The sequence below is a fragment of the Delphinus delphis genome, chromosome 4, assembly GCF_949987515.2.
Source record: "Delphinus delphis chromosome 4, mDelDel1.2, whole genome shotgun sequence".
Classification (NCBI taxonomy): Eukaryota; Metazoa; Chordata; class Mammalia; order Artiodactyla; family Delphinidae; genus Delphinus; species Delphinus delphis.
In genome coordinates, this window is record NC_082686.1 from 107,755,283 (window position 1) to 107,770,883 (window position 15,601).

General features: G+C 40.5%; 1 protein-coding gene across 2 annotated transcripts; it reads left to right on the forward strand.

Moving 5' to 3' along the window:
* Positions 1-1,362: 1,362 nt before the first annotated feature.
* SSR3 (signal sequence receptor subunit 3) lies at positions 1,363-12,913 on the forward strand. 2 transcript variants are annotated; one of them, XM_060011251.1, is made up of 5 exons: positions 1,363-1,625; positions 2,831-2,957; positions 6,716-6,814; positions 11,444-11,575; positions 12,638-12,913. In XM_060011251.1, the coding sequence occupies exons 1-5, from the start codon at positions 1,493-1,495 to the stop codon at positions 12,702-12,704; spliced, it is 558 nt and encodes a 185-aa protein (XP_059867234.1). In that variant the 5' UTR covers positions 1,363-1,492; the 3' UTR covers positions 12,705-12,913. The 2 variants fall into 2 exon arrangements, with proteins under 2 accessions (XP_059867234.1, XP_059867235.1); XM_060011252.1 differs by lacking the exon at positions 1,363-1,625 and adding an exon at positions 1,731-1,885.
* Positions 12,914-15,601: the final 2,688 nt, after the last annotated feature.

The window sequence follows — 15,601 nt, forward strand, 5'->3', positions numbered from 1 at the left end:
GGTGAAAACTTCTGGCATTTGGGAATACTTGCTGTAGATGATGGAAGGATTTATATTTCAGGAAAACTCATTGTGGTATCTATACAGAAAATAGGTTGAGGACTTCCCTGGTGGTGCAGTAGTTAAGAATCTGCCTGCCAATGCAGGGGACACGGGTTCGAGCCCTGGTCCGCGAATATCCCACATGCCGCGGAGCAACTAAGCCCGCGCGCCTAGAGCCCGCGCTCCGCAGTAAGAGAAGCCAACGCAATGAGAAGCCCGCGCACCGCAACCAAGAGTATACCCCGCTTTTGCGGCAACCAGAGAAAAGCCTGTGTGCAGCAACAAAGACCCAATGCAGCCAAAATTTTTAAAAATGTAAATAATTATTTTTAAAAAAGAGAATAGGTTGAAAAAGCCTGAAGACAGAAAGCTCCATTAGAACGGAAGCTGTGAAGGTCAATTACAACTGGAGAAGGTGAGAAAGATCTCTATTAACAGATCTGTTAAGTTGGTTGTTGAAGTTTTGCCTGTCAGTAGATGAAAGAAGCTTTTGCTGAGAATGAAGTGGTTGAGGATTAATTTTTGAAGAAAAAGTGATAACTCGAGTTAATGGTATTTAGTTGTTTTAATCAACATATTCAATTTTCTGAACTTCAGAGGCCTGTCCAGCCAACATATTGTCTTAGTATTGTTTTACCTAGCATGGCTTTGGAGGCCACATTATTTCAACTAAATCTTTAAAGTAATAAAAGTGTAGTAATTTGTAAATGTATTGGACACATGTTAAATATTATCTTCAGCAATGAGAAGAGTTCCTTATAAGCAAGAGTGCATTTTTTGTACAAAGGTAGGCTGTTACTTTGTTGAAAAGATCCCACACCCTGGAGACCAGCATTGCTGGTCTCTCACCCTCAAAATGGGCATATCATAGGATTCTTGAGGATATTTAATGAAATAATGGCTGTGTAAAGAAGGGGCTCAACACATGCTACCTACCTATACTTATCTTTCTCCTCTTCCTCTTCCAACGCCCCAGTGTAGGTACCCACAGGGCCGGCTAACCATGCGCCCATTGAATGAATGACCATATGACTCAGAGCTCCTTATTTTGGAATTTCGACCGCTTGGCAAGCATGAGTCTACCAGCATCTGTGAAGTGTAACGTCAATAACGTTTTGTTAATTTAAAAAAAAAAAAAAAAAAAGCACCCACTAAACTACAAGTCCCGGCTTTTTCCTAGAAACTGACGAGTCACGTGACTTGCCCGGAATCCGGAAGTCTGGCCCGCTCGCCCAATCATGCCGAGAAACCTACGTAGCGGCGCCAGGATGGCCAATCCTGCTGACGCTTGCCCCGCGCCGCGCAACGCCGGGTCCCTCTTCCGCGCGCGACGCTGATGGGTCGTTAGCGGATACGGTGGCCGCGGGGGTGGTGTCAGCGGCCTCTGCCCGGCTTGGCGCCCGGCTTGGAGCCTGACTCGGCCCTCTCGTCTCGCAGCTGCGGTTCCACCATGGCTCCCAAAGGCAGCTCCAAGCAGCAGTCCGAGGAGGACCTGCTCCTGCAGGATTTCAGCCGCAACCTCTCGGCCAAGTCCTCGGCGCTCTTCTTCGGGAACGCCTTCATCGTGTCCGCCATCCCCATTTGTGAGCGCTTGGAGAGAGGCGGGCGGGGAGGCCGCCGGCGGGTCGGCCTGGGCGGGGACGTGGCAGGGCCGGGCGGACCGGCGAGGCGTGAGCCGGCGCCCGCACTCTCCCCAGCTCGCCCTGGGCTCGGGGGCAGCACGTAGCTTCTGTGGGCCTCCGTGATCTGGTCCAGGGTAGTGGTGGGCGGCATCCCAGGAGAGTCACCTGTGGCGCGTTTTAAAAGTACGCTAGCTCGTTCCCGGGCCTCACTCCTGCGGATTGTGAGTTACTCGTTCCGGGATGGCGGCCCCGAATCAGTATTAAAACTAACGCTCGGGTTAAGATCGTGTGATGTTAACATTTAGGCATATAGCCTATTTGCTTTTTTTCCCTACAACTATCGTTTGCTCTTACGAGATCTTAAACTTATTACTTATTTTGGAGAAACTCATGAATTAAGATGAGAGACATTAACATCTGCACTGAATTAGAAGTGTAGCTTTAGGAGAACTGCTTCACGCAGAACATTATTTTCCTAGTTTGACGAGAGAAGTTGCTAAGGGCCCGCTCTACAATGTGTAGTAACCCTTTTAATAAGCCTATTAGGGCAATTCTGAAATTCTTACTTGGATGGAAAAACTACACAGCCTTGGCCAAGGTTGTTTTTAGAGCTCAGGGTTCCCGAATGTGAATTTCCTCTCACATTGCTGCACTGTTGTTGGACAGTCAAATCCAGATGTATTTTCTCTTTCGGTTTTATAAAACCCAGCGTGCAGTTAACGTGGGTGGAGCCTTTTGGTTCACTGGCTGCACTGAGCACTGCCTTGATTTCAGATAACAGCCACGTCAGCGTGTAAACTCTGGTTTGGGGCTGCACATGGCGTTTTGGAATGGCCTGTAGTTAGCGTTATAGTACCCTTTAGAATGAAATTTGAAGTCTGAATTGTGATTTTGTTGAGCCAGGGTTCTCATTTTAGAAGCAGAAATCTCATAATGTACTAGTTATAGAAAGGTTATGTTTTTCAAGTGTTCTCAACTAGGGAAACTTGAGACTAACGTTTTACTGGATATCACACTTCTGAAGTTCCCCTTGTACTGTACTGGATTCCCTAATCAGGGCTGTATTTTACCAGGTTTAGCTATAATTAATTCAGCAGGCTTTTGTAACTGGCTGGTAATATTTTGTTTCTTTTTGTATCCCCCCTCCCCCTTTTATCTTAATTCAGGGCTATACTGGCGAATATGGCATATGGATCTTATTCAGTCTGCTGTTCTGTATAGTGTGATGACCCTAGTAAGCACATATTTGGTAGCCTTTGCATACAAAAATGTGAAATTTGTTCTCAAGCACAAGTAAGTATATTTCTCAAGAGAAAGTATATATTGTTGCATTTTTATATAGTAGGAGGTCTTCTTAAAGACCATTTGTGTGTGTGTGGGTTTCAGTAAGCACTATTTTGAGATACATATGTATGTATATTTGGAGGGGGAGGCACATTAATAGTATGAAGGAGTAGCAACTAATCGAAAAGCAGAGACAGTGCTTCTAACACTGCTATGGAAGTGGGTATTGATGGTGGAATTAAAACACTTAAGTACCATCCTTAATCATTGGGTTCAGAAAAACAAACCCACCAAGTAAAGTAACATTTTAGAAGTCAAATGGAATTCTTTCTAGAAGGAGTTGTTCCGGGCTCACCATGTAGAATTTTTGGATGTGAAAGAAGTGGTCTTTTTTTCTTATATTTAACACTGACATTTTTAATGCTAATTGCATTTTTCTTATGAGAATATGGAAATGTAAAAGGTTACTCTATTTCCTCTATTTCTACCTTCATTTTATCATGTCACTCTCCTGACAACTCTTCATGGCCTTCTCTTTTCTAAATGTATTAAATCCAGATTCTTCCAGGCCCTGGAATGCAAGTCTTCTGCCTCCTACCAGTGGGGCCTTGTCTTTTAGGATTGGGCCTTAGATCTTCTGACTCAGCTTTGAACTGACTTCTGACTCATCCTTTGAAGGTGACTCGTTCCCTCCCTCATTTAGAATCATCTCCCTTTCTTTCCATTCTTCCATGTCTGGTATTTCAAGACTTCGGAATCTTTTCCAGAGAAATCTTAACTGTCCTTATTGTTCCTGTGTTAAGCTTTCTAGTGATGAGTAGAAACACATTGAGATGATCTCAGTTAACAGGGATTTATTGTAAGGAGGCCAGAAATGGTCTCAGCAGCTGAAACTGGCCTCAGCAGCCTCTCCACTGTCGTTCTTGAGTCCAGGTTGGAGTCCAGGTTGTGCGTGGCTGTTGCTAGAACGGCTAAATCCAGGTCATCTTTGTTGTCTCCCTGCTTGACAGCCCCTCTTCACTAACTGCCATGCCAGGATTCAGCCCATCTCGGCCTCTGCTGTCCTGGGCTGTCTTTCTTGTGAGGCATGGCCATCTGTGGATAGCGAAGCCCTCAGAAGTGGGCGTTTTGCATCACCCATCCTTTGTGATTCCCTTGGAACTCAGTCCCTTTGGGACCTAGTGTTTTTTCACTTGTTCTACATATCATTTTTATTCGCCTTTTTGGAGTCAAAAATCATGTTCTTTCCCCTCATTTCTCCTTTCGGCTTCTTGAGGGCAACTGCCATGTCTTTTGTTTATTTCCCTTACAATAGTTAATGGTACATTTAATTTAGTTCAGTAAAATTTCAGTGACCTACTGACTTAATACACTCTCTGAATGGAATTATTTTTTAGTCATAGTTTTGGTGTAATATTAAATATTGCTACTGACATCAAAACTCCTACAGATTGGCAAGATTGTTAAGGCTTAAAGAGCCAGCAAGATTCTGAGTGTGGGTAGGTGTTGGTAAAGAGAATGGCTTCAGAGTCGACAGTCTGGATTCCAGTCCCAGCTCTGCTGCTCTTAAATGCAGAACCTTGGGCATGCATTTCATCTTTCTAGACTTCAGATTCTTGAGCTGTAAAATGGGAGTACTAATGGTACCTCGTGGGATGGTGAGGATTAAATATGATACGTGCGACATAAACCATGGTGTCTGGCATGTAATAAATGTTTGTGTGCAGTGTTGGAGAGGTTGGGGGTGAGAGATCCCATAGGAATTTTTTTTTTAATGTGGCATGATTTTAAAAATGTTTGCAAAGATGTTTTTTTATCTCAGTTGGCTGAGAGCTGGGCCCGTGGATTTCCCTGTTCTGTTTTAGAGCATTCAGCGCTGAGTGAGGTTTGTTTTCTAAGAGCACTGAGATGGAGGGTAGGGCTTCTTGAGTTGTAATAAACCTACAGTGTGGCTGTTAATGTCTCTGTTAGGCGAGTATAGAATTATAGACATAGAAGAGAAATTAACTAGTTATCTGGTTCAGTGTCTTCAGGAAGATTTGTCATGTGGACAGATGATTGACTATTTGTCCAAGAGATGCTTAGAGCCAACTCCTGGAAATAGTTTATTCCTGTGTCCTAGCACCCTGACAGTTGGGGGTGGTGGTGTGTGTGTGTATTTTTTTTTACCCTCTGTTCTGCTAAGAAAGGTTTCTGCTGTAAACCATGTCCATTTCTTATCAATTGGCCTTTCCTAGAAAAAAGCAGTCTTATGGGAAGTTCAGGAAACACTTAATAAGTGCCTGGGATTTGCTAGAGATTAAGAGATGAGAGTCTCTGCCCTGCGGAACTGAACTTTTACATAATAAAATGAGTCAGAGAAAGTGGGACATTATAGTGTCTTAAAGTATCTCTTAAAGCAGCTACCTGCTCTCTTAGCTGCCTTTTTCTTTACGTTTCAGAACTTATTTCCTTTTACCTGTTTTTTTTAGACAAACTGATTTTCCTCCCTCCAGTTATCAATCTGTGGAAAAATACATCAGTTGAAGCTGACTAAAGGTTTTCTTTTTAATAATGTCACTTCTAACTTGATTCTTGAGTGAGAGATAGAGATGGAGATACAGGTAAAACCAGCCTGAATTTGTGCTTAATTTGTAGCCCAGAAGCTCATGTGGTTGGAGAAAGGTTGAGAACTATTGCCTTGAATGACCTTGGGCTTTTCAGGAATCCATCCTGATTTTCCCACAGTTTCCTTTGGTCCACTGACCAGAACTTAATATACATAGTAATGAGGATTGAGTAATTGAACATAGATTGAACAGATATCTGTCTCTATGGTGCACATCCTGTTGCTTTCAATACATCTCAGTATCGTGTTGAATGTTTTCTTAGTGGGACTTTGTAATTGTTATATTTTGCTTGTGATCAGTTATTACTTTTTCTATGTTTATGGCTAATCAGTTTCTCCCATATTATGAAAAATAAATCATGTTGAATTTAAATGTCTAATCTTTGGGAGGCTTTTTGTATTTCATCACAGGTTAAATTTTATCCTCTCTTTCACTAGCAACCCCATCTGATAAAATTCACCTCATAGATTTTTTTAGGATTATGTCATTTCTTTCTTTATCTGACTTATCACTAAAGATTCTGATCTGATTTCTTGAATAACACTTCCAGCCTTTTCTGGCTAATTCCGTATTATCTCTTGGTGCAACTCTCAAACCAGTAGTTTGTTTAACTAAAAGTGGTCTGGTCACTCCTTAACCATGTGGTATTATTTCTTTTTAGTGAAATTCCCCTTTGGAGTAAAGTTAAAAGCTTTACTTTAAGATATTACAGCTATTAATTCTCTCTTTGTTAAGCTTAGTTTTCTCTCCTGTTATTTATTGGAATTGAAATCATGTATCATTTGCTAATGCCTTAACAAATTTATTTGTGGAACAGTTAAATTATGAGTTAAAACAAAGTGGAGCTATAATGATTCATAACTAAACTGTGTTAATAGCATTTGACTTTTATTTCCATATTAAATACCTAACTTAGGAAAATTCTTCCTTTTAAGCAGAAATCAAAACACATCACTAATAAACCACATCTTGGAAGTTTCTTGAACTCCCTTTCTTTTGGCTAGCACAGTGTAATAAACTTGGAACTTTCTGTCCAGCTTATTTTCTTGAAATGTAAAGTATATAGTTGCCAATACAAGATACGAGTACAGAGTGTTTCTGAGAGAGTGTGATGTTCACTCCTGGAGCATGTGGAGACCTTTTTTCTTTTCCTTCCAGAGTAGCACAGAAGAGGGAGGATGCTGTTTCCAAAGAAGTGACTCGAAAACTTTCTGAAGCTGATAACAGAAAGATGTCTCGGAAGGAAAAAGATGAAAGGTTTGGCTCCCTATTTAAAGTGTTTGTGGTAATCAAAAAGGGGGTTGTTTGTAGAAAATAAGTTTTTGGTTTCTGCTTAGAGCATGTGGATATTAGAATTACCTGAGGAAAACGTTGGTATTAGAAGTCAGGGTAATGAGAATAATAACTGACTTTTTGAGTTTTTATTACTACCAGATACTTTTCTTTGTGCTGTACACAGTTCATTTATTCCTCCAAAGAGCTCCATGAGGTAGGTACTATTGTTTTCTCCACTTTACACCTGAGGAATCTGAGGTACAGAAAGCTCGGGTACCTTGCCCAAGGCCATAGATTAGTGTGTGGTAAAACCAGGATAAGAGTGCAGCTAGTCTGACTTGAGAGCTTGTATTCAGCTGCTCTGCTGGAATTTAGGAGCCTGCAGAGCTGTGTCCAGTGCTGGCTCTGCCACTTGGTAGCTGTGTGACCTTGAGGCTATCACCTAACCCCTCTGGGTCTGAAGAGTTTATGTTGTGTTGTGTGTTAGCATTTTTAGGTGGTGGTATTTCTGCTCCTGAGCTTTCCTGGGGACATCTGGTTCTTGGTTATCTGCATTGTTTGGGAAAAAGAAAAGAATTAGGTTTGTCTCCTGTTGCCGAATTCTGTGCCACATTTGTTAGTCCCACCCCCAATTTTTCCTGACAGCTGCTGTTAGAAGGCTAAAAAACAGTCTGACATCTGAATAGAAGTCTCTGAATGATTGAGTAAACTTGTGCTTAAGAGTTGCCAGATGGTTTAATAGAGTCATGAGTCGAGGCTGTTTTCATGGATCTTAAATTTTAGTATCTACGAGGTGCTTTATGAAACGGAATTTTTATCCCACTTTTCTCCAGAAAGACTTTGTGGGGACTTGCAATATTAAATTGCATGTGAAACAAAGCAGTACAATTTAAAAAGATCAGAAACCGTTTAAAAGTAAGAAAAGGTGGATGAACAAGGACTCAGCATTAGTTACAGCAGTTGGGCACTAAACTCAGCTCTGAGCTTCCAAGTGTCAGACGAAGCATCCAGAATCACCCAGCTTTCATTGCTGGATGAGAAGCAGCGTGCACGTCCTTCTGGAAAGAAACTTTCCTGGCGCTGAATCTTGGAAGGACTTTATCAAGTGGATCCTTATTTAAGGGACACTGAGTAACTTAATGAACAGTGTCTTCTACAGTGGTTTTGGACAGGCACCAGAACATTATTGAAATGATTACGTCCTATGGATCCTTCATAAAACTGAAGGCACAATATTAAACTCATGACAGTGAAGGCCTGTTTTCTATGGAACCGCTTTAAAGACCTCTGGCTCTGCATAGCTTTTGTTTTTAGAATTGCAAAGTTTTTTTTTTTAAAGATTTTTTTGATGTGGACCATTTTTTAAAAAATTAATTAATATTTATTTTTGGCTGTGTTGGGTCTTCATTTCTGTGCAAGGGCTTTCTCCAGTTGTGGCGAGCCGGGGCCGCTCTTCATCGCGGTGCGCGGGCCTCTCACTGTCGCAGCCTCTCCTGTTGCGGAGCACAGGCTCCAGACGCGCAGGCTCAGTAGCTGTGACTCACGGGCTTAGTTGTTCCGCGGCATGTGGGATCTTCCCGGACTGGGGCACAAGCCCGTGTCCCCTGCATCGGCAGGCGGACTCTCAACCACTGCGCCACCAGGGAGGCCCTGCATAGCTTTTTTTTTTTTTTTTTAATTTTTTTTTTTTAAATAGCTTTTTTATTGCAAGTTTTTGCATAGGGATAGATATTAGAGAATCTAGACCACTTTCTTTTAACCTTTTCATCAAATTTTAATATTCATTAGAACATTGGTTCTTAAATGGAATGCACATCATAGTTACCCAAATTTCAAAATGCTTGTTACAAGCTCTTACAGGTCTTACAGGTTTTAGGTGATTAATTGTATCAGAGATGGCAGATGGGTCTCTTCTGCCCACTACAGACTTGCCTGATTTGGTCTGGCACTTATTCTTGATCCTGGGATGTGTCTCAGAATCTTTCTCAGTGTGGTGTTCAGGTAGTCTCTACTAGTGGATCAGAGTTGGAATTGGAAATGAAACCTCTTCGCCGTTGTCTAGTCCAGGTATTTCAGAGTAGGATGAAATGGAGGTTTTATTGATATATAAAATGCAGAGTGTCAGAAGATTATAAAATTTTCATTCTTGTCACCAGTAGAAACGTGTGCTGTTTGTAATTCTCTCGCAAAGGCCCTGCTGGATACAGTTGTACCCAGGTCTGTACTCATTATTGATGCTGCTAACTGGATCCAAGACTCCCTTTAAGATCCAGTATTTTTCTTCCTCAAAGGATTAGTTACTTCCAATAGATTTAAGAGAAGGCTTATCGGCATCTTTCTGCCCAGAAGGGTATCTTCAAACCTCTATCTAAAATCATTTGGAATACGGACTACATGCCACTTTGAACCTACTTTTCTACCTTTCCAAGGAAATTAGCAGAGGAGAATCAGATTCATTAACATTTGTCCCAAGGTACAAATGTTATTTCTCCTTGACTTACTGACGGTCCATCATTTAGTATTATCAGATTGTAAGAGTTGTTGAGTTTTTTGGTCTCAACTTTCCTCCTGTTTTAGGAAGTGCTCCTTGGAAAAATGACTGCTTGAGAAGTTCTCCCAAACTAGATTTCCTACCAGTGAAGCTTTTGTGGAACCATTGCTGATGAGGGCAAATGGAGGTCCTAAACTTTTTCAAAATAAACCAGGGTGGACTAGAAAAAGTTGAGAGCTGTCAGACAGTCCTGACTGTGTATACCCTGATGTAACACACGGTCTTTGCGAGCTGGGATAACCTAAAGGATTAAGCCACTCTTTCATCAAAAATGTCTTGAAGATGGTTCTGATTCAGGGCATGATGGGGAGTTAGGGAAAATTGCTGCGGTGGAGGTGTGATAATTTAATCACCAGCAGTAAAGGCATGCTAGTGGCCTACTTAAGGAACCTGTCTTCACTGGGTCTTGTGCCAGAGCCTTAAAAACAGAGGCAATTGTTCTGAGTGTTTTGTAGCATTAAACCGTGTTGGGACTATGGATATTTCTGGGCTGGTGTTTTCTTTGATCATTGTTAGAATGGTGTAATGTATTAATTCCAAGTCACGTATAGTTTTTAAATTTACATTTAAACTTCTCTGAAATCAGAAGCTATTTTATAGTTGATAGCTGCATTTAATGTAATGTCCTTCACTTCTTCCAAAGTTTACAGCAAATTGAAGATTTATTAAGTTGATGGTATCTACAGAATCAAGGAAATATGGCGTATGTATTAGAGACCACAAATTTCTTCTGACGAAGATGAGGCTAAACCTTCCATTTAGCTCCTTTACAGCCATGCTTGTTGACTTTGGATTAGAACATTTGGTGACTAAAACATGGCAGTTAGTACTGACGTTAGCCATAGTGCTGTCCTTAGGATTAGTTGGGGCTACTATCTGGCCCCAGAGTAATGTATCTTTCTGGGGGAGAAAACATCTATGGCAATGAGTTACAGCCTTTTTGATAATGACCTGCAGTAAAAAATATATATATATATTTTACTCTTTGACCAAATACACTTTTACATACACACATGTAAATGTTTCACAGAACAATAATTATTACCCTACTGTATGTGATGCACTTGATACTTTTCTGTTTTTTCCTTTTTTTCTTTAACGTGCTGGTCTCAACTCACTCTAATTTTTCCCAAACATCAGATCCACTCAGTTGATTTCATGTCCCACTAATGGGTCACAGCCTACCTACTCTTTTAACTTTGTAAATTGCTTTACAAAGTTAATTAACTGAGGGAAATAAAGGTTCCCTTATTCATAGGCACCCTGGAACCTCCTGTTGCCTGTGTGAAGAGGTAAAAGAAAAGGTTGATAAAGTACTAGTAAATTACTATGATATCATAATGCGTAAAGAAGATTAAATAAAAAGTAAATGGGTTTCACAGAAGTTAAAAACTCCTCCTAATGGTCAAGCAGATTCTTAGTTTGAATTAAATAAAGATGGATAAAGAGAGTCACAGACAAGTCTGCTTCTGTGATGCCACAGCTAGCTTTGTCCATGGGCTTGTCTTAAGGCGAAATATTGAAGGCTGACATCTGTAGACTGTAGAGGGTCTCAAGCCTCAAACAGCTGAGAAAGCCCTGTCAGGCTGCTAATCATCAAGTTTGTTTTGGGTGAGTACCTAGAGAAAGATGCCTATTTCAGTTGCTGATGAAACCAAGCTAATTTCAGTTAATCAGTCCCTTCCTGCAAAGCTCTAACTGCCTGGGAAAAAGGTAACATCCCCAGCAACTGTTTCTTGAGCATGGATAAAGTTTTTGTCTTTTTTGGCTGCATCGTGCGGCTTGTGGGATCTTAGTTCCCTGACCAGGGATTGAATCTGGACCCCAGCAGTGAAAGCACCGAGTCCTAACCACAGGACCACCAGGGAAATTCCTGAGCATCAGTAAAGTGAAATATCTTTTTCAGTAGGAAAAAGGAGACAATGCTGACTGAATTTAATATTAAAAACAGATTCTGCCCAGAACACTTAAGGAAGAACTTACTATGAGCTAGAGCCATGTGGTATTTAAAATTTTTAGTACCTGTTTAAAAACTTAAATGACTTGTTTTGTGTCCACAGAATCTTGTGGAAGAAGAATGAAGTTGCTGATTATGAAGCTACAACATTTTCCATCTTCTATAATAACACCCTATTTCTGGTCTTGGTCATTGTTGCTTCCTTCTTTATACTGAAGAACTTCAACCCCACAGTGTATCCTTTAAAGGTTGATTATCTTTTTTAGAAGTCTAGAAACAGTTCGTTTTAGTTTTGATTTGTCTGAGTTATTTTCTGGTAACAAAAAACGACACAGGGAGTCAGTCCTTTAAAAAGCACCGTGACCTCAGGCAAGTTTCTGGACATTTAAAATACGGGCTTTTGGTTTGATCTGAAGTTCTTTTAAGTTTATGAATTAAGACTTCATGATAAATAAGTATTACAAAGCAGTCTTACGTATATGATGATGTGTACCTGCCTAGTTTAAAAAAACTTCTAAGGAGACAAAGCAAACTTGCCTTCTTTGCTACCTCCTGGCATGAGCCCTGTGTCTGCTGGTACTTTGGGGCTTTGGGGTTGGGTGGATAGGCAGTGGAGTTAAATTGGCACGTTTCATAATAGCTTAACGGTGTTTCAAGCTGCTCTTAAATTGAGCTTTTGGGCAAGAATCAGTCTTCTCTTATTAAGGTAATTTATTAAAGGTATTATCCAGGGATGTGCAGCCAAACTTTTAACCATTGGAGATTTTGATGTAATAAAATATCAGACACCCTCCAACTTGTATCTCCTGGGACTACTGGAGTGGTGTGCCCCAAACACTCTAGTCCTGAGGCTGAGAGTAGCTGCAGACTTTCAGAACCTCCTTGCTTTTACAGGCTAGTTGTAGCCAAAACACTGATAGACAGGGAAGACTTATTTTTCCTTTGCTCTTGATGTGGGGGTTGGGGGGTTGGGGAAATCAAGTCCCTTCTTCCTCCCCATGTTCTTTGATCAGTTCGTTTCCTGCAGGTTAAATGGAATTCAGATGTTTTATTTGTGATCATGTGTTCTAGGTTTCTGTCTCAAGTGTTTTCTTTTTAAAATTGGAACACGTTTCCTGTGAATGTTCTTCATTCTTTATAATCTCCACTCTTGTAAATTGCATTTGCAGACATTAATGACATTATTGTTATTAGACAGCGGCAGGAGGGAAACAGTACATTCCAAAGAGATGGGTTCTTTTTGTTTTGTTGAAAACCAATTTGGGGTTGATTTTTCCTTAACATTAAATTCTTACAGGAACTACATTTTGTCCATAAGTGCTTCGTCGGGCCTCATCGCCCTCCTGTCTACTGGCTCCAAGTAGAGCACGTCAGCTTCCCTCCACCGCCCTGGCTTTGTGTCTATGGGTGGCCTGTGGTATATGGAAAAGTAGCAGGGTGGTCAGGGTGGAAGACACACAAGCTGTTTTTGTAAAAGTCTGGAGTTTGAGGGTTTGAAAAACCCAACAAAATGTAATTCAATATTTGTTTATTGGCTCTTTTTTTTTTTGACAGATTGTTGAAATTAAATGAATTGAAAGGGAAACTCAAGAGTACCAGGACATTTATTAAAAGGCAAAAGTGTTGCAATATGTTATAATCACAAGGGGAGAAAATAACTTGTTTCCTTGACTTGTCAGAGGTCACAGTAACCTGGACTGAGCTGTTATTATTTATAATAGTAGCAAGAAGTTAATAATTGGTTCTGTGTGTTCCAAGCACAATATTACAACTTTTTTTTGAACCACAAATATCAGAATGAGTCCTCTCCCTCTGGGGGATTGAACAGAAGCTTCATGTTTTCAAGTCTCTGAATTTGTGATTTGAAATAACTCAAAGTTAAAACATTAGTTTCTCCAACTTGGAGAAGAGAAACTTGTGGAAAAGTTGTTCTTTTTTTTTTTTAAAGGAAGAAAGGCAGCCAAGGTAATAATCTAAAAATAGTGCCTAGGCATATGAGAGTTGTCCTATGCGGTTATTAAAGTACACACTGCTCAGCTCTATAGCTTTGGTCCTGGGTGTCCAGGGAGGTTAGCTTGACCCTACCATGTTGGTTTGACCTATTAAGAGAATGGAATCATTGTTTTCTCTTGACCGGGGTCTCACATCACTGGAGGAATGTTCAATAAGAGAAGCGCTTTCCTGAATATTGATGTGTAAAAGACCAAAGTAATTTTTGTGATCTTAGTTCTGGAATTCTAAGAACTCTCCAAGAAATTACAGTGGTTTTGGTGCTGGTCAGCATTTTTCCATGAGGACTTTTCGTAAATTTGACCCTTTAGTCCAAAGGTTCCTATCAATTGTAAACAAAATATTGATCTCTTTAGACCTTGTGGGTCCAGCCAAGAGCAGTCTCTTGCATTTTTTAACCAGTGTGTTTACAGGTAATTATTTTTTTCTATAGGCCACGATTTGAAAAAGTTTGGGAAACTCTTCTTGAACCTACATCACTTAAAAGGTTATGGACTCACAGGTGATAATTCCTGTCAGCTTTTGACCACATCCAGTACTTTTCTACAAACAGTATCTTAAAGGAAATATACTCCCAATGGCTAATCTTAACTTTAATGTTTGGTTTCCACTTCTAAATTTAAGGTGAATGTTGCAAATAATATTCACCATTTATAACTATAGAAAGATATTCACCAGGAGTCCATCTTCCAATTCCATGCTGTTGGATGTTTTGGGAAGTCACATCTAAGAACCTGGAAGGAAGACAGGCCAGGAGTACGTTTGCCTAGTGACCCAGATCATCATTATCTTCAACTGAGGATTAGATTTCATCATTGCTTTTAGAAGTCTGCAGTTCTTTACTTTTCTCTGGTACATTGTTATCCATGTGCCACCACTGGGTAATAAGGGGTTAATGGGGAAGTCAGAAGAAAGACCCTGCATAGTAGTTAGTGTAGCACATAAGAAGTTTATTTTTATTATGTTTTAACTTTTTTTTTTCTGTTGATTAATAACTGGTCAGTAGTTTGGTGGCGTGGCGTTTGTACCAATTGCATTTGCTTATTTGACAAAATGACTATTTGACAAACCATCAATGTCTACTGTTTGTTACCAGAGCTGGGTCAAGTAATTTTTTACCTGTAATTTTTAACTTGCAGGTAAAAAATTGCCACTAGGTGGCAGTGCCTGTATAGATGGGAAAAAAATTCTTATAATACAGTATACCTGAGATGGGGTGGCAAAATAGGGGCATCGGTGTGACGTTCTTAATAGAGTGCCTCTTGAGTTAATAAACTGAATAATTTGTAGAAAAGTGAGGAAGCAAAATTTGGTTTTGGTCCTGAAATTTTCCTATGGCACTTTTTGTTTTTAATCCTGATAATAGTTTCTAACTTTCTATGCTGTCAGATAAATTCTGACCTATAAGTTCATAAGACATATTCTGATGGTTCTGCAGTTTTAACTAAGGATTTACTGTACCAGTGCTTTACTCTTAGGAGCTGTGGAACCTTTTCCCCAGCACTCTCCGTGTCACCTAGAAAGACTGTGTAGCACATAGAATTATGATGTGCTGGATCTGGCTTAGTTTAGTAAAAGCCTGCTGGAGAATTTTTATCTTAAAAATACCTCTTATCGGGCTTCCCTGGTGGCGCAGTGGTTGAGAGTCCACCTGCTGATGCAGGGGATACGGGTTCGTGCCCCGGTGTGGGAAGATCCCACATGCCACGGAGCGGCTGGGCCCGTGAGCCGTGGACGTTGAGCCTGCGCATCCGGAGGCTGTGCTCCACAACGGTAGAGGCCACAACAGTGAGAGGCCCGCGTACCGCTAAAAAAACAAAACAAAAAAATGCCTCTTATCCAACACCAGTAAAATAAAAGGGGTTTTGCTGTAATTGGGATTCAAAGTGATTTAATTCCTGTTTTTACACCCCTTGTGATAAGTTAGAAGTTCATTTATAACTTAATACTTGGGTTGAAATTATTCTTAGCCAGTAAAAATCTACTGGTTGACCTATATGGTATATTATTCTAACTTGGATAGAATAATTTGAAGCAAGTTTGAAGTTAACAAATGTGGAGATTGGCTTTATACCCAAAATTCTTATGAAAGGTCTTACTAAGTTTTTTCTTTTTTTGGTCACACCGCATGGCTTGTGGGATCTTAGTTCCCTGACCAGGGATTGAACCCACGCCCTCAGCAGTGAAAGCACAGAGTCCTAACAGCTGGACCGCCAGAGAATTCCCAAAAGGTCTTGCTTATTGAGTATCA

Bases quoted from the DNA above. Each gene is read 5' to 3' on its own strand.
- SSR3 (XM_060011251.1), top strand. From the start codon at position 1,493: ATGGCTCCCAAAGGCAGCTCCAAGCAGCAGTCCGAGGAGGACCTGCTC. The intron at 6,815-11,443 runs GTTTGGCTCCCT...TTGTGTCCACAG, and splicing joins CGGAAGGAAAAAGATGAAAG to AATCTTGTGGAAGAAGAATG. The intron at 11,576-12,637 runs GTATCCTTTAAA...AAATTCTTACAG, and splicing joins AAGAACTTCAACCCCACAGT to GAACTACATTTTGTCCATAA.